The following is an 18,726-nucleotide window of genomic DNA, read 5'->3' as shown; positions in this document are numbered from 1 at the left end:
TACCGACTTCTGTCGAATAGAGATGTCAAACACGTAGCAAAAGTGGTTTTACCTACTCAGTTCGAATAAGAAGCCGATGTAGGTATTAAATGGAATTTTAATTCCACGTTAGGTAATAAGTAGGTAACTGCTTTTCATTTCTCGACCTACGCAATTTGGGTTAGGTTCACAAGTCTGTGGCACTTTGCCATGTATTGCACTATCTTTGTTCTGCTTTATAGACAGAGGTAAACCGACAATTTATTGTTTTGTGTTGAGATGGTGTCGGACGGAAGCTAGGAATTGATAGTCCGACACCATCTCAACACAAAACAATAAATTGTCTATAAAGCAGAACAAAGATAAATTAATCTTGGCAGAATGAATGAAATGTTCAGGCTCACTCTTGTAATAAAAAAGTTATACTGACACTGGCTTGACGTTAGTGCGGTCCAGATCTACAATGTTAGTCTTTTTCAAGCATAGCTTTGAAGCTATCCTGCTTGCTCTTATAGAAAAGTGATATATATCTTTTTCACTTGTTGCGTTGTTGTTGTATATAATAACAAACTAACAATCAGTCAATCAGTCAAAAAAGCTCAATCGAACTTTAGCTAAAGCGTTAATATACATAAAATAAGGTATTCAAAGAATTCTCTACGTAATTACGGTTTAAGAAATCAAATAGTACTTAGTATTACATAATGGAGAAGTTTAGTGACGATACTATGTGCAGAATTTGTTTTAAAAAACAAGATTCAGTATTTTCATTATTTCGCAAACGAAAAGGCATTTCTCCGTTCGAGAAACTGATAAAAATTGGTATGAAAGCTGCTACAAACGATACCGGTCCTACCTGCATCTGTTGTGATTGTCTGACAGAGTTAGAAACTACTGTTAACTTCTTGGAAAAATGTCAGAAGTCTAACCAGGTACTGGCAGAGTATTTAAACGTCAATGTGGACAAAGTAGAAGAGAATAAGGTTGATAACTTTGAGAACAGAGAGGGAGAGGTCACAGTAGAGTATGTGGAGTCTAGTCTAGCTGGTGGTGACGAGCTGCATGGTGTTGAGGTGTCAGGGCCTGAGGAGCCGCGCTGCGAGGAGTGCGGCTCCCGCAGGCGCTGCCGGCACTGGGCGCCGCCGGCGACACACACATGCCCTCAGTGTCAGAAGGTGTTCACTAGGAAGTTTAACTTCAAGCTACATCTGTGAGTATGTGCAGAATAATGTAGACTAGTTTCTGAGTAATTTTGGCTGCTGAACTATTATCAAATATTAGTCTAATCAAAGTAATAAACGAAACACATATGGTGCCTTATGAGGTACACTGCTTAGTTTCTTAGCTAAACTGTATGTAATATATTCATAAACACATTTGTTATTCTGTGTGAGTACTAGAAATGTGGCACTCATATAGAATTATTTAATAACTGGCATTCTTGCTGGTCTTGACATTGTAACTGTTGTACATACAACCTTCACAAGGGCAATGCCATCTATATTCTGAATCCCAATCCTATAATGTTCATTCATATTTCTTTCTCATCATCATCATCATCATCTGATTCTGATTAAGATAAAAGTGATTTATGTTTATTAAACAATAAAACAGGGGGAAGCCTATGTTCAGCAGTGGATGTCCTATGGCTGAGATGTTTAACTAATCATCATTAATTTAAGAGCCCAGCTCTTGTCGGTGCAGCTCCTTCCATTTACACCTATCTAGCGCCAACTCCTGAACTTCCTTATACGTCACAACCTTCACCTTTTCTTTAATTTGAACCAATAAAACATGGAAAAGATGTTATAAAATATTTATTTCCACCTCGGTAATGCTACTACATAGACAAGAAATATTAGTAGCATACAAGTTTGGAAAGCTGCAACATAAATCATATTCTGGCACATGATATTTCACCACATATGTTAAATCAATATGCATAATAGTGTCATGATTATGGCGGTAAGCCGTTAATGTTGCACAAATATAAAGTGTTTGCCAACAATGCATGGGACATCAAAGAAATGTATGATTCAACAGTCAATGTGAAAGTGAAATTAAGTATGTACTGTGAATGCTATAGCAGTAGTTCATTGTCTAATGGGTGCGGTGTGGGAAACCCTGGTGTTACGGACCACCCAGTCACTCATTGAGGAAAAGCCTTAGCCCTTTAGTCAATTATATAAGCCTATTTAAAATAATCACAAGTACTGTAAAGTAGTTGAATGTGAGCACTTCATACTAGATGAATAGTGAACTACGTGTAGTAGTCTTTCAGGGAATATGAATACCTCACCTCCAATATGTGTTCTCAACATTCCAAAAATCTTCGTTCTTCAAATAATCGTCTTCTGCACTGCCCTACTCACCGTTCAGACATCATTCATTCTTCCTTTTTCGTTAAATCCATTCTTCTCTGGAATGAGCTTCCTCTGGAAATCAGGATGGTTAACAGTCGATATTCTTTTAAAAAGAAACTACGCGACCACATTCACAAGAAATTAGCAGAATCGCTACCATAGCTTGTTTTCTATTCTTTTTTTTATTCCTTTGTCTCTCATGGCAAATGTAATATGTATGTATGTATATATTTTATGTATTATTGTCCATATATTCTATATATATATATTTTTTCTTTGCATGTAGATTATATTAAAAACTGCACCTACCACTGCTATTTCCCCACCACCCAAAGGTAGACTGGGAGAAAACGCCTAAGGCGTTAAGAGGACGAATTGGAATTTTTGGCGCCAAGGATCTCAATTTTTCTCAGTAAATACAATACGGATCAAAATACAACTTGGTTACCTGAAAGTTCATGATATAAACCTTATTCTGTTAGACGTAGAAACATGATTAGGTAACTTTTATAACAGAGAAAAATATATCAAACATACCTCTGTTTAAAAAGAGATTCACATATTATGGGCACACGGGACCGATTTAAGCCTCTTAACTTTTTTAGTAGTTGAGTGTATATGTTACCGGCAATCTGTATAATCCGGTATTGTATACAATACCTAGGCAATGTATAGAATACCTAAAACGTGTAGGTAATGTATGAAATATTATTTATTTTATACTTTTCCTAGGTATTGTATACAATACCGAAGGCGCAGCCGGTAATGTATGTAAAAGACAAGTGCAGGGAAGGATCGTGCGGGCAGGATCGTGTTGCGACTTGTTTAGAGTACCTAGCGAAATATCTTACTTGCTTGTATTTCATTCTGCTGCGTGCGACGCTGGCGGGAGGACGCGCGTAGCATGTAATGAGTTCATTGAGTAATCCTTACGATACTTTTGTTACTTTTCGTTAGTGAATTTATTTCATTAAAAATGACAGCCGATCAACGAATATCTGAGATGAGAGAAAGGTTTTGTTCACAATTGCGAATTAAAAGACACGCAGCAAGTACTAAAAATCGCACATTTATTGACGATCAACGGTATCAACAATTATTAGAAGAAATAAAAAATGCGAAAACAGCCGAAAAGAAGTCACCCCGGGATTACTGGTTATTGAAGCATTATCATTTTATAACTGTTGGTCAAAAACATAAGTTGATATTTCCTGTGAATACACCGAATACCAATATTATATACTACGTCACTGATAGTGAATTATTCCAAGTACTTCACGACGCACATCAGAGTATCGGCCATGGCGGACGAGACCGAATGCTGAAGGAGCTTTCTACACGATACAAGAATATAACTCGCCACGATGTTGAACTATATCTGCAACTTTGCGAACCGTGCCAGCAAAAACAAAGAGGAATAAAAAAAGGGATCGTCGTCAAGCCCATACTTTCATCTGAATTTAATTCTCGCTGTCAAGTAGATTTGATTGACTATCAGTCTCATCCAGACCGGGAATATAAATTTGTTATGGTATATCAGGATCACCTGACGAAGTTTGTAATTTTAAGAGCACTGAAAACAAAACGCGCGGAGGAAGTAGCGTACAATTTACTGGATATTTTTACACTGATTGGTGCACCAGCAATCCTACAATCAGACAACGGTAGAGAATTTTCAAACCAAATTGTAAGCAGTCTTAAAACATACTGGCCAACCTTAAAAATTGTGCATGGCAAGCCTAGACATTCCCAAAGTCAGGGGAGTGTCGAAAGAGCGAACCAGGACATCGAAAACATGCTAACAACTTGGATGCAAGATAATGATAGCGAACGTTGGAGTGATAGTCTGCGATTTGTCCAACTCATGAAGAATAGAGCGTTTCATTCAGGTATAAAAAGAACACCTTATGAAGCTCTTTTTGGATCTAAAATAAAAGTCGGTATATCTTTGCCTCTCGTTGATACTTACAACCTAGAAAGTGAAGAGGATTTAGAAAATGTAATTAATTCATCACCAAGTATACCCATTGCTTCAGAATCTTCAGGACCTGTAATAGTAGATCCAGCTGGGGCACAAAATCAACCTCTACAGGCTCAACACCAACAAAGCCCTGCCATCGAAAGTGCTGAGATCCATAATGAAGCTTTAAATGTTCAAAGTGCGCATGATGAACACATGACTATACCAAGTAACGAGATTTCTGATAAGCCTGCGAATGTTGAAGATGTTCCTTCTGAGGTAAATGATCAACCGTTAAATGATCTGAGTTTTAGAGAGTTAAGTACTCCACTCGTGTGCTGCGTTTGTTCCGAAGAGACAACAGGTGCTCATTCGTGTAGAATGTGCAATAGACCTATTCATGCTATTTGTGCTGCTCCGGAAAAAAATATGGCTGAAGGCTGTGGTTCTAAAGTTGTTTGCCCTTTATGTGCAAAAAACGCTTTAGCTGTAGAAAACCGCATCAGTTCCAAAGATAATTTGACAGAGCAAGCTCAGAAAATGCTTAAAACTTCTGAAAAAAAATTCCCCCCAGTAGCGTTGGGTACCACTGTAAGAATCCCTGTTCCGGAAGTCGACAGAGGTCGCGGTGATGCTCGCAATATACTAGCTGTAGTCCTACAGAAAACAGATGACGAACTTTATCAACTAGGCACAAAGCAAGGCGTTGTTAAGACATTGTATTCAAGACAGCAGTTTACAGTTTGTCATCAAGAATTACTTAAAAAAGAAGACGTACCTAATCTAGAAACGACACTCCGTACAGTTGCGACTCAGCAATCTACGGGGACAGGTCAGGGATTTGTCAAATGTAGTTGCAAAAAACACTGCGATACTAAAAAGTGTTCTTGTCTTAAAAGTAAGATTTTATGCACTTCGAAATGTCATAATAGTTCCTCATGTAAGAACAAATAGTTTTTTAACTTAATTTTTATTAGGCAGAAGACCTACTTATTATGTTTACAGAATTGTTTTGTTTCTTAGTTTTTTATGCTTATTACGTACAAAATGTCATGATAGTTCCTCATGTAAGAACAAATAGTTTTTTAACTTAATTTTTATTAGGCAGAAGACCTACTTATTATGTTTACAGAATTGTTTTGTTTCTTAGTTTTTTATGCTTATTACGTACAAAATGTCATGTAAGAACAAATAGTTTTTTAACTTAATTTTTATTAGGCAGAAGACCTACTTATTATGTTTACAGAATTGTTTTGTTTCTTAGTTTTTTATGCTTATTACGTACAAAATGTCATGATAGTTCCTCATGTAAGAACAAATAGTTTTTTAACTTAATTTTTATTAGGCAGAAGACCTACTTATTATGTTTACAGAATTGTTTTGTTTCTTAGTTTTTTATGCTTATTACGTACAAAATGTCATGATAGTTCCTCATGTAAGAACAAATAGTTTTTTAACTTAATTTTTATTAGGCAGAAGACCTACTTATTATGTTTACAGAATTGTTTTGTTTCTTAGTTTTTTATGCTTATTACGTACAAAATGTCATGATAGTTCCTCATGTAAGAATAAAGATTTTAAGAATAAAGATTTTTTTTATACTTAATTTTGATTAGACATTAGACCTATCTATCCTTGTATAGGGCCTAGTAGGTAAGTTAAGATTAAATAAATCTTTTGTAGTAATTCTTAATTCTTCTGAAGAACAATTATTTTAAGGAGCACTTTAATTGTTAATTTTAATAAAGTTGATTTTAAGTAATGGAACATGTTTTATTTGCACGTCATTTTATAGGTAGGCCTGTCAAAATTGATAAATATAGACCAAAATCGATTTATTTTACACATTGCCGATGCACCATCAGGTAATCTATACAATCCCTAGGAATTATATACATTACCTAGGTAAAGTATCTAATGAACAATAATATCCATAATATTTCATACATTGCCTGGACGCCCCAGGTATTATATACATTGCCTGGGTATTGTATAGAATACCTGAATTATACAGATTGCCGGTAACATATACATACTCTTTAAAATTGTAGAAGGAATTTTTATCAAATTATCATTTCTAAATATTAAAATTACAAAACCATTTTGTCGCTTACGACTTTTAGTTATAAGCTAGCGCACGTATTGTTATCCTCGCCCCGCTCAGACGCTCCGACCCCTTTTGGCGCCTTAGATGCGCGTGCCGGTTATGGAATTATTGTTGACCAATTCGTCGCCTTAAGTCCGCCATTGTACTATTTGTGCAAAAAGTATTATAAATAAATAAATAAATACCTACTTATCTATACTAATATTATAAAGAGGAAAACTTTGTTTGTTTGGTTGTAATGGATAAACTCAAAAACTACTGGACCGATAAACTGTCACCATTAGGTGAAAGAATATTTAAAAGCGCTATATTATCTGCGAGTAACATAGGCTATATTATGAAATAAAATTATTTATATTTTATTTCATAATATAGACTGACATAAAATTTTTATGTCATTGCGGGCAGTAGCTCCCACGGGAAACCGTGGGAAAATGGCTAGTGGTATAATAAAACTCATTATTCTATTATTTATTTAGAGAACTAGGGCCCATAGAAAATACAAATACACATCTGAAACACAAATATCTACATTAATATAATCATAATATAATCTACATTCATAAATACAACAATGTAAACTAAGACATAAAATTGTATTATGTTACATACAGGCAACAGGTGTTCAATCAAATAGCTAGCCTTTTGATTGAACAACACCATTGAATCACACAACTATATCTGACATATTGAACTGCTCATTTCCATTGCTGACAAGTTTAGAATAAATACATTGTGTTTTACTGATCTACACTATTGTTATAAAGAGGAAAGATTTCATTGTTTGTTTGAATTTAATAAATAAGCTCCGGAACAACTCATTTGAATAATTCTTTCACTGTTAGGAAGCTACACTATCTGCGCTGAACGTAGGTTATGTTTTGTCCGGGTACGGAAAGGGTAAAAATCATCAAATGACCCCTCCCTCTGTGGGTTAGCACTGGTGAGGGAGTGTCAGACTTTTACTGACTAAAAACCCATCGTGTTCTTTCGTAGGCCTTTTATGTACCAGGGCCGCGGTAACTCTCGAACCATCGTGCAACTAGTGTGAGCTTTCATAGGAGCCTGCAAAGGCCTATTTGAAATAAATACATTTGACTTTGATTTTGAATCCCGCAGCCCCGGATAAGTAGCCCTTCATCTAGAATTTACAGTAAACTGAGTACGTTGTTTGTCAGTGCTCGTCACAGCGGGTCGCGTGAGTTTTGGTGCTCGTCGTGCGGGGCGGGCGCGGCGTCGCGCTGGCTGGCGGCGCGCCACTGCCGGCCGCGCGCGCGCCGCGCCTGCCCGCTGCCGGGCTGCGGCAAGACGTACTCCTCCGCCACCAACCTCAGCGTGCATCTCAGAGCACACAGCGGTATGTCTTCTTGCTTTGCAGCCACATATTCACAGGAGTTCAGACAATTAATGTATTAGAATTTTAAGTCCTCTTAAGACCAAAGCCTGCTGCCTGCAAAGAGTGATGTTCTAAGCGGGTTGGTGGGTTAAAGTCCTTCTTTATTGTACCCTTTTCTATTTATTAATGTTATGTATTGTTACAGGTGAGAGACCGTTCGAATGCAACGATTGCGGGAAGAAGTTCTCGAGTAAGAACACGTTGCAGAACCACATCAGGATACACACGGGTAAGGAATACACGACTTTCAACATCGAAAGATGTGTTCAATAAATTAACCAATGACGGAAACAGTCACTTCAGTTATCTGGATTCAGTAACTAGATGATCTAACATTGTGTTGAAACTTGAGAGAGCTGTCTTTAGCTGAGAACTTCAGCGAGTGTGTAAGAAAGGTGTAGTTTTTATTTGCTGTTTTATATGCTGTGATTGATAATGTCAACTTGGATGGAGTAAAAAGTGGTAAATGCGTATGTTTAGGTGCGTTACCGTATATCTGTGCGATATGCGGCGCGCAGTTCCGCACCAACAAGCTCGCCGCGCACATGGCGCGACACGCCGGCGCCCGCCCCCGCCGCCCCCGCCCCGCGCCGCGACACCCCGCCGCCCCCGCGCCGCACGCCTGCGCCGCCTGCCCCGCCAGATACCACCACAAGCAGTCCCTCAGGAAACACGTCAGGAAGCACCACGCTGTGGTATGTACACTGGGCAAAATCAACAGCCAGGCAGGCAAGTGGCTCCACCCAACGCGGCGCGGTGATATTGAGAGAAACATACATGTTAGTGTGCGTAAAGCAAAACGTGCAATTGTGCAATTGTGGGTTCATCGATATGCCGATACGGGAAACATTGATCCTCGCCGACCGGGACCGAAGGCTGGATTTGCATACACAGAAGCCAATGCGCGGCACCGTGATATAGTTTCTGCGCATATGGCTGAGCCTTTCCTCAGCATTCGTTACACGGCGACTAAACATGATGTGACACTACAAACTATAAGGAACCACTTGCATGCAGCTGGCGTGAAATGTAGGCCAGCTAAGAAAATTTTACTATCCGACATTCACAAACAAAACCGGGTACGCTTCGCAAAAGAATATTTGGATTTTGATTGGTGCAATAATATAGTCATATTTAGCGATGAAAAATGTTTTAAGCCGGACAAGGATGGTCGCAAAATACGGCGAAAGGATGGTGAGCGCTATAACTCAAAAAATGTTCTTCCATGCAGGTCTAGTGACCGCATTAGTTTGGGTTATTGGGGATGGATGTCGTCAATGGGTCCCGGTGAATTGGTGCAGGTAGGGGGTCGCAATAAACGTGATGCTACCGACTGTGCGTGTTGCATACCCGCAAGAACACATTTACTTCGTGCATGATAATTGCGCTGTGCATCGCGCGCGACTTGTGCAAAGTTGGTTAAACGTGCAAGATAATCTTACTGTAATTGAATGGCCATCAAAAAGTCCTGACCTGAACCCCATTGAAAACCTGTGGTGCTAAATTGGGATTCAGAAAGTCAGATCTAAAAAAATTTTAGATGATGTCGTTACCTCGACGTGGGAATCATTTCGTGGCACTGACTTGTGTTGGAACATGGTTGCTAGCATGAGGACACGATTGCAACAAGTAATAGACAGTGAAGGCGCACCAATTGGCTAAATAAAAATATCAAGGGGTAATGAAATTTGTTTTAGGTGAGTGATGTTTTTATTTTCATTTATTTGTTCTTGCACATATTTATTACATTTTTAAATAGTAAATATAAAAATAAAAATCATTTAAAAATATAAAAAATAGGTTGCCACCGATATCGGGCACAGGGTCCAAGGTACCGGTGGTTAGGGTCCCAAAGACAGAAACCTCCTCACAATACGTGCCGTATCAAGGAGTACTGCCTTCTGAATCAGTCCCTTGATCCAGCTGCCCAACGAGAGCCTCCTGAGGTGTTGGTCGAGGCACTTGGCTATTAGACCGTTGGCCGTAACGACAATCGGCACAATAACTGCCGTGTCGACACTCCACATGGCGACAACCTCGTGCGCTAAGTCGAGATACTTTATTTGTTTCTCTTTCTCTGCTTTCACGAGGTTCTCGTCATGCGGGACGGCGACATCGATTATCATCGCGCGGCGCGCTAATCGATCTATCACCACTATATCAGGCTTATTGGCTACAATAGTCCTGTCAGTGATGATAGATCGATCCCAGTACAACGTCATATGGTCCTTTTCGAGAACTGGGTCGGGCGCATACCTGTGTGAGTGATGTTATTGTTAGTAAGATTACAATTTAGGATACTTGAATCTTAATAATTATCTAACTTACTAACATGTTTATTCATATCACTAATAAATAAATAATTACCCACTGAATATGAAAACGTGCCGTGCCGGGCCGTGTAGCGACGGCTTAAGAATACACATGTCGCTACCCCTTCTTACAGTGGGTGTCGTAGAAGTCGACTAATGGAGTCAAAAATGCACCGAACACCGTGCGAGAGAAGGAAAACTCGAAAAAAAACCCTCTATCAACCCGTCTGGCCAGCGTGATAGCAGTAGGCTAAATTCCTCAATGTGCAGAACCATAAAGCCACGGCCCCTAGTTCCCGGCAGTCCCGCTATTCCCGGTCACGGTGGCGACCGTGGTTACGGCGGGACAGGGGGTGCGAAGAATCTCCGGGTTACGGGAGGCCACCAAACACAACTGACTCTTGCGACGTACAACGGCCGCACGCTACGGCTTGACTCGCATCTGGCGCAACTCGAGGTGGAACTTGGGAAGATTAGGTGGCATATATTAGGGTTATGTGAAGTTCGAAGAGAGGGGGAGGACACCATAACCCTCGAATCAGGTCACCTAATGTACTTCCGAGAGGGAGACCAACAATCATAAGGTGGCGTTGGGTTTCTGGTTAATAAGTCCCTAGCTGATAACGTTGTGGAGGTGTCTAGTGTGTCGAACAGGGTAGCGTACCTTATCGTAAAGCTCACCGACAGGTATAGCCTCAAGGTAGTGCAAGTGTACGCACCGACCTCGACACATTCAGACGATGAAGTGGAGGATATGTTTGATGATATATCAAGGGCCCTCCACTTCACTACGAAGACCCATTACACCGTTGTCATGGGGGACTTTAACGCTAAAGTGGGAGTACAGATTTGCGGCGAATCGGCAGTAGGTATCCCATGGATTTGGAAGCAGGAATCATAGGGGGCAAATGCTCGTCAACTTCCTCGAACGCGAGGGGCTCTTTTTGATGAACTCCTTTTTCAAAAAGCAGCCCCAAAGGAAGTGGACGTGGCAAAGCCCCGACACTATGACTAAAAATGAGATTGACTTCATCATGACGAACAAGAAGCACATATTCAGAGACGTCTCCGTGATCAATAGGTTTAATACCGGGAGCGATCACCGACTTGTCCGAGGCTCTCTGAATATCAACTTCAAGGCCGAACGTTTCCGTCTGATGAAGGCCAGGCTCCGACCAACACTGCTCCAAACCATGACAGGATCTGAAACGTTCCAGTCAAATTTGGAGAACCGATTTGCCGCCGTGGAAACCACAACAGACGTTAACCAGAACCACGAATATGTGGTTCGGATCCTCAGGGAGGAAGGTTCGAGATTCTGTAACATGCAGCGTAAGGGCAAGAAATCAAAGCTTTCGGAAGAGACATTAGGGCTTATGAAGAAACGACGTGAAAACCCGCCTGTCACTTCGTCAGCTCAGCGGGCTCTAAACCAAGAGATCAACAAGCACGTACGACGCGACCTCCGGTGCTCCAATACTCTTGACATTGAAAGAGCAATTGAGCTGAATCGGGGGTCAAAGGTGTTCGTACAATCTCTTGGAAGAAGCCACTTGACGAAGCTGACCACAACAAGTGGAGAAGTCGTTTCTTCGGTGCCGGCAGTCCTTTCGGAAGTGAAAAATTTCTATGGCCGGTTATACGCATCGCATGCATCTCGACCTGATCCCGGAAATGAGGATTCTAGAGCCACATTAACACGCCATTTCACCGAAGACCTGCCAGAAGTCAGCAGTGGCGAAATCGAGATCGCTCTGAGACAGCTCAAAAATGGAAAAGCCCCTGGCGAGGATGGCATTACAACAGAGCTTTTAAAAGCAGGAGGTAAGCCCGTACTGGGGGAGCTCCAGAAGCTTTTTAATGCCGTCCTGTTTGAAGGGAGAACTCCAGAGGCGTGGAGTAGGAGTGTTGTCGTCCTGTTCTTCAAAAAGGGAGACAAAACCCAGTTGAAGAACTATCGACCCATTTCCCTCCTAAGCCACGTATACAAGCTGTTGATTTGCATCCGTGCCATATTCAAGGAGGTAATAATGCTAATGATTCTCGACCCAAATCAATAAAAAAATTGGTACGTAATTTTTTTTCTTTAATTTTTTTTCGGAATTCCGTAAATGTCTTCTAGCCTTATTTAAACTTGGCGCGTGTGTCAATGGCCTTAAAACCGTGCTGCGCCCTCACACAAACGCAAACACAAAACATACGCAACGATCACTCATAAATTTCATTCATAAAATTGGATTACTTCTGAAATACCACGACATTACGATGACAAAAAAAGCAGTGCATATTAGTTATTTCCCATCTACTGTAATTCCAATCGATTATATACGTATTGTATGTCCTCCTCCTGAACTATGGCACAAATGCAAATCAACAGCTTGTATAAGCTGTTCTCAAGAGTGATCACGAACCGTCTTGCGCGAAGACTCGACGAATTCCAACCACCGGAGCAGGCTGGGTTTCGGAGCGGATACGGCACCATAGACCACATTCACACAGTGCGGCAGATTATACAGAAGACCGAAGAGTATAATCAGCCCCTGTGTCTAGCATTTGTGGACTATGAGAAGGCCTTTGACTCGGTTGAAATCTGGTCTGTTCTGGAGTCCCTGCAGCGTTGTCAAGTAGATTGGCGATACATCCAAGTGATGAGATGTCTCTACGAAGCCGCTACAATGTCCGTCCAAGTACAGAATCAGCAAACAAGGCCCATACCGTTGCATCGAGGAGTGAGACAAGGGGATGTTATTTCCCCGAAACTGTTCACTAATGCAATGGAGGATATGTTCAAGACGCTGAACTGGAAAGGACGCGGCATCAACATCAATGGCGAACACATCTCTCACTTGAGATTTGCTGACGATATCGTCATCATGGCGGAAACGCTGCAGGACCTACAACAGATGCTGAACGACCTGGCTGAATCTTCTCTGCGCATCGGCCTACGGATGAACTTGGACAAAACCAAGGTCATGTTCAATGAACATGTTCTACCGGAACCGATTGCGATACACGGCGCCGTTCTCGAAGTTGTTCGGAAATATGTATACCTCGGGCAGACATTGCAGTTAGGTAGAAACAACTTTGAGGACGAGGTGAATAGGAGAATTCAGTTGGGTTGGGCTGCATTTGGGAAGCTACGTCGAGTCCTAACATCGTCGATCCCACAGTGCCTAAAGACAAAAGTCTTCAATCAGTGCGTCCTACCTGTCATGACTTACGGAGCCGAAACGTGGACATGGACGGTACGGCTGGTCCACAAGTTTAAAGTCACTCAGCGGGCTATGGAAAGAGCTATGCTCGGCGTTTCTCTGAGGGATCGCATCAGAAATGAGGTAATCCGTCAGAGAACCAAGGTCATCGACATAGCCTACCGAATCAGCAAGCTGAAGTGGCAGTGGGCTGGCCATATTAGCCGAAGAACCGATAACCGTTGGGGTAAACGAGTTCTAGAGTGGAGACCACGCCTCGGCAAACGTAGTGTAGGACGTCCTCAGGCACGGTGGACTGATGACTTGCGCAAGACTGCTGGCAGGAGCTGGATGCGAGAAGCCGAAAATAGATCTCAGTGGCGTGCACTTGGAGAGGCCTATGTCCAGCAGTGGACTGCGATGGGCTGATGATGATGAATATGAAAAATAACGCTAATTCTTGTCCGACTTAGAATAGTTTTGTCATAAGTACATAAAACTTTTTAATTTGTGATTATAATATAAATAAACCTAGTCAATAAATATTGTTGCTTTCTTATTACAAATTGTTTAATTTATACTTCCTTATTAAAATCTAGATTAATATTCTTATTTTATTTACAATAATAATAAAAAATACCTAATGAAAATAAAAAATGATTATAGTTATGCAAAAAGTGTATGCAGATGTGAGACTCGAACTTAAAACTTTCGACTCACTAGACGAACGCTTCTACGCCTCGGCTACGAGCCTACATACATTAACTTTTAACTTCATATTCTCATCAGCATTATAGTGAAAAGAAATTGCAAGTGTGTGTACGCACATTAATAAACAGGCGAAGTAATACACGCGTGAACTTTACGCACACTAATTTGCTTAACGCACACTAACATGTACCTATGTTTCTCTTAATATCACCGCGCCGCGTTGGGTGGAGCCACTTGCCTGCCTGGCTGTTGATTTTGCCCAGTGTTCACCCATCAACCACCCCGACTCTCCAGCTCATAATTATTTATTCAAACTTGGACGCGAAACAGCACTTTACAATTACTGTGCCCAAAACGCCCTTCACTTCTTCCTATGTGTTTTGCTGGGAAGAAGAAGTAGCGCAACAAACTCCCAACTCCTCTGTCATCAACATCATCAGCCGTTTTATCGTCCCACTGCTGGACGCAGGCTACCTCTCACTAAGAGAAGGATGGAGTGCTAATCACCACGGTTGCTCGTTTGGGTTCGTGCTTTCAGACTGTAGTCCAAGTTTTCTCGAAATATTTACCTTCACCTTTTTCCGACAAAGAACTATGTTACTTTGAGGTCAAAGTAAAACTTGCACAAACAAAACGAAACTTCAACTTACTGCTAGGTGAACAGAACACCTGTTCATAGTGCCTTCTTCGACAGACCGTTTGTTTTGGCTAACTATTATTGTCTGTTGTTTCAGGATTCTGCGCCACCTACAGAAGCAGAAGTGGCAGCCAATGTTATTGCCAAACAAATGGAATGTGATCTATAAACCCTACACTAGGTATTAGTCTATAGCTGTCGCAATGGACAATGTGGTCAACTATGGACATTGTGGCGAAACGGGTTGCAGTTTCTAGTCCAAATTAGTCTTCTAAGAGAAATAAATAAGAATGGGCAAACGTGACCATTAAATTAAGAGAAATGTTATAAGACCTTATTAGGTTACCCAAGCTTCATTCAAGTATTGAATTAACTAACACCAAAGATTTATTTACCACACATACCCACTTTTAAGTTGACTCGTAGGAAGGACATTGACACAACGAATAAGTTTTTTACGAGTGCTATTTGAGCAAGCGAGTTAGGAATGATGCGGTTTAGTGAAACCTGTGCAGTGGCGGTCAAGGCCGCAGACTCGACGTGATAATAAAACTATTTGTCAGAGATTATACTCTTGTTTTCTTTGGCATTTCATTTAACAGGTCGTGATGAAAGTCTGTGGCAACTACCGCCGCAGGTCATTAGGTAAGTGTGATTGGAAATGAAAATTAGACGTAGATATTGCGTATTAAATATTTATATTTGTCGCCGTACAATGCGCCAGTCTAATTTCATTATGCGTTTACCTGTTGTGATTTATGATGTAAACATTACGATACAAGTGCTTGGGAAGGCGCGACTATCTACGCTGCAATGGTTGCAAGCCAACAAAAGGCTGCACTTTGCGAAAATCAATTAGGTCATTGCACCTGTCTTGAAACGGCCTTTTCAAGTAGTTTTCTAGTCGAGGTGGCACCGGGACCTTCACCCACTTGCGGACGGTCCCCGACCCCGCGATTTCACGCCCCAACAATGATTCGACTCGGTCTCTCAGTAATGAAATCGATTATTTAGAAACAGTTTATTTAGAAACTTATTACAATTCGCTAAAGCTAAGTATAAAAATAACAAGACTATCGATATACAACATGTAGGTACATTACAACTAGAACATCACAGGCAGCGCTCCGGTCACACAGACCAGTCTCTCGCAGGTCACGCACTTGACAGACATTCCTCTCCCTCTGCATATTCATACATACAGGTTAGGTACGTTCGAAATCGACACGAAATCCACGCGGACTTCGCCATTCACATAAAACTTTTCTTAGTTCGTAGTGCAGTTGTATGCAAGTGAATGTAACGTGCGCGTGTCACACACGCGTTGTCAAATGCGCGAGCTGCTTCGATTATATAATATTTGTTTACAACCGTTGCGAGTCGCATCTCCTCCCAATAAATAATAATTACAAGTATGGCGTGTGTGTGGCGGGTCACGCCTTGCCGGTGCTGGTGGTCCGCGTGACGGCGACGGGTGGGCGCGGGTCGTCCACCTGCACGTTGGTGGCGCGCACGTAGTTGGCCTGGTAGCCCGTCTCGCGCACGCGCGCGTTCGGGCTCAGCTTGTCCGTGCGCTCGCGCTCGTCTGCTCGATCCTCCTCGCCCGCTCTCTCCTCGGACCCCGACCGCTCCTCCTCACCGGCACGCTCCTTGTCTTCAGCAGACAGTTCCTTGTCCTCCGCAGACCGGTCCTTGTCCTCTACTAGTCGCTCCTTGCTGTCTGCGCGTTCAGACTCTGCGCTTCTGTCATCGTCGCGGATACGGTGGCTCGGATCATCCCGGATACGATGGCTCGGATCTTCCCGGATACGTTCGTGATCTTCTAAAAAGTAGCCGCTGTCTACCGGTTTTTCGTGCCTCGCCACATCAGCGTCTAAGGTCGGTGGTGGTACCGTTAGTTGCATGTAGAATTTCTCCTCTTTTGAGATGGGCACTTTGTTTCCGTAGTAATCGTAATTGCCGAAGTACTCGGCATCGCCTGCGGCGCGTGTCTTGCGGCTCTGCTTGCGGCGTCGCTTGCGCTTGGCGGGGCGCTCGGTGCGCGGCGCCAGCGAGCTGTCGTCGCCGTCCGAGTCCTGCTCGTACTCTCGCTCTTGGCTGCTCACGTCCCTGGGCTCTTCATTCTCCTCGTCTCTGTCCGGCTGCTCCGGTCGCTCGCGGTGCAACTTCCTGGGTCGTTTTTCGCGATATATAGGTGGTACTCGCACTGTTACTGTGTCGATTTGGTTCGGGTTGTGCTCGGTCGGCGGCAACACGCGGGGCTTTAATGGCTTCCTCGGGTCTTCTGTTGTGGTCGTGACCTCGGAGTCCTCCTCGGCTTCTGGAAGAGGCAACGGTATTCTGTTAGGACGGGCATGCTCGCTCTCGCGCTGTAGACTCTGATGGGACTCGTCAGAGCGACGGACCTCGTCAGCTAGATCTCGATCCCCGAAATGTACGTTTTGATAATGATTCGCTGGAAGCCTCTGAGCCCGATGTTCCCTCCTTGCCTCCCTCTGCTGCGCTGGCCTTCTCTGTTGTTTCTTATTTTGCCAGAACTGGTCGACGGCATTACCGAACTGGCGCACGGCTGCCTCCCGGTCGCGGGACTCCTGCACGTCCTCGTAGTCATCTTCATCGTCTAATTGTTGCTGCGCGGCGTCGTCATCGTAAGCGAGGAAGTCTTCGTCGGCGTTGTTAGCTCGCGCGTCTAGATGCTTGGCGTCGACGGTGTTTACGCGCTGTGGTACGCCGTTTCTAACAACAAAAGCATCGACATAAACTCGCGGTTGGCGCGGCTGAGTTTGCGGTAGCTTAGCGGCACGCGGTTCTATTGCGATTGGTACAAACTGCTCCTGACTGTCGAGTTCAGTTTGAGCCTGATTATCTTCGACTGCCTCGGCGGCGGCGGCGGGTGCAGGCGCTGGTGCTGGTGCTGCTTGTGTCACCGGGCTGCGGTTAAAGTTGAAGTTCAGCCTGAGATTCGAGGTGATCCTCTCCAGGTTATCAGCTTTGGGTGGTGGTGGTGGTGGAGGTGGAGGGGCACAAGGCGCAGGTGTGGTGGGGTTAGCCCGGGGCTGTGCGCACGGTGGTGGCGGCGGCGGCGGCGGTGGTGGCGGCGGGGTGGGCTTGGGTTTCGGTCGCGGCGCAGCTCTCGGTTTGGGACACGGCGGCACAGCTTTAGGTTGCGGCGGTGGTGGTGGCGGCGGAGGAGGCTTTGTGGCTCTGCAGGGTGGAGGCCCGGCAGCTCGCGGCTGTCCGCACGGCGGTGGAGCGACGGCGGGTGCAGGGGCTGGGGGCGGCGCTTGGGCTGGCGCGGCCAGCGGCGTGTCTATCCCGGGCACGGGCGCCAGTGGAGGCGGGAAGGCAGCCTGCGGAGGCTTCCTAGCCACGCTGTAGCCGAGCACGTCAGCCAGTCCTCGGAACACTATGTCGCCGAAGGTTCGTTTCTTGCGCACCACTTCCTCGGGGTCTCCGTCGAGTTCGATGACGGTGCCGTTGACGTCACGCAACGTGAGCGTGCCGTTCTCATTGTCCACCACGATGGTGTCGTTGCTGATGAGCGCGTCGATGGAGGTGTCGGAGTGCACGAGCGGCGGCTGCGCGGCGGCCGGGCCGGCCAGCAGCAGCAGCAGCAGCAGCGGTGGCGCGCGGCGCATGGCGGGAGTGCGAGTGTCGCGCGGGCGGACCAGCGCGCGGTTTTGTCGCGCCGACACTTGCCCAAACGTCACGCTCCACTGCACACCACACTTTATATTAACATCTGATTGATATACTAATGAATCGATAGATGAGATATTTTTTGATTGCATTCAGTAAACGGGCCCAACTTATTTGTCTCGATTCATTATAACTTCTATCCAATTTCACAACAATCTGTGTTAAGTTGTCCATAAACCGATTGCTTAGTTAATTTATACGGTAATTATTTTTTTCTCCAGTTTTCTCAACAATAGGAATTTGGGTTTTTTAAAATACTCTTCGTGTTGTTTACTGAAATGCGTTTGTGAAGGTCCAACTTAGTAGTTTACTCCTTGAACGATTCATGTGCGTCAGTACAAGGCCTTCTCACACTCGTAGACATGAATGTG

General features: G+C 43.5%; 2 protein-coding genes across 2 annotated transcripts; one reads left to right on the top strand and one right to left on the bottom strand.

The window, feature by feature from the left end:
- The first annotated feature begins 567 nt into the window (after window positions 1-567).
- Window positions 568-15,225, top strand: LOC124636408 (zinc finger protein 467-like). The gene is made up of 5 exons (XM_047172491.1): window positions 568-1,189; window positions 7,588-7,766; window positions 7,951-8,034; window positions 8,286-8,500; window positions 14,754-15,225. Exons 1-5 carry the CDS (start codon window positions 684-686, stop codon window positions 14,823-14,825), a joined length of 1,056 nt encoding a protein of 351 aa, XP_047028447.1. The 5' UTR covers window positions 568-683; the 3' UTR covers window positions 14,826-15,225.
- An 864-nt stretch (window positions 15,226-16,089) lies between these two features.
- LOC124636695 (YLP motif-containing protein 1-like) lies at window positions 16,090-18,294 on the bottom strand. Its single transcript, XM_047172856.1, has one exon. It carries the CDS (start codon window positions 18,292-18,294, stop codon window positions 16,090-16,092), a length of 2,205 nt encoding a protein of 734 aa, XP_047028812.1.
- Window positions 18,295-18,726: the final 432 nt, after the last annotated feature.

This window comes from Helicoverpa zea, chromosome 14 (assembly GCF_022581195.2).
Source record: "Helicoverpa zea isolate HzStark_Cry1AcR chromosome 14, ilHelZeax1.1, whole genome shotgun sequence".
Lineage (NCBI taxonomy): Eukaryota > Metazoa > Arthropoda > Insecta > Lepidoptera > Noctuidae > Helicoverpa > Helicoverpa zea.
The sequence above is the reverse complement of the archived record's forward strand: the minus strand, read 5'-3'. Positions and strand labels throughout refer to the sequence as shown.

Coding starts and splice junctions, on each gene's coding strand:
- LOC124636408 (XM_047172491.1), top strand. CDS start 684: ATGGAGAAGTTTAGTGACGATACTATGTGCAGAATTTGTTTTAAAAAA. Junction 1,190..7,587: donor TTTAACTTCAAGCTACATCT/GTGAGTATGTGC, acceptor GTTGTTTGTCAG/TGCTCGTCACAGCGGGTCGC. Junction 8,501..14,753: donor TCAGGAAGCACCACGCTGTG/GTATGTACACTG, acceptor CTGTTGTTTCAG/GATTCTGCGCCACCTACAGA.
- LOC124636695 (XM_047172856.1), bottom strand. CDS start 18,294: ATGCGCCGCGCGCCACCGCTGCTGCTGCTGCTGCTGCTGGCCGGCCCG.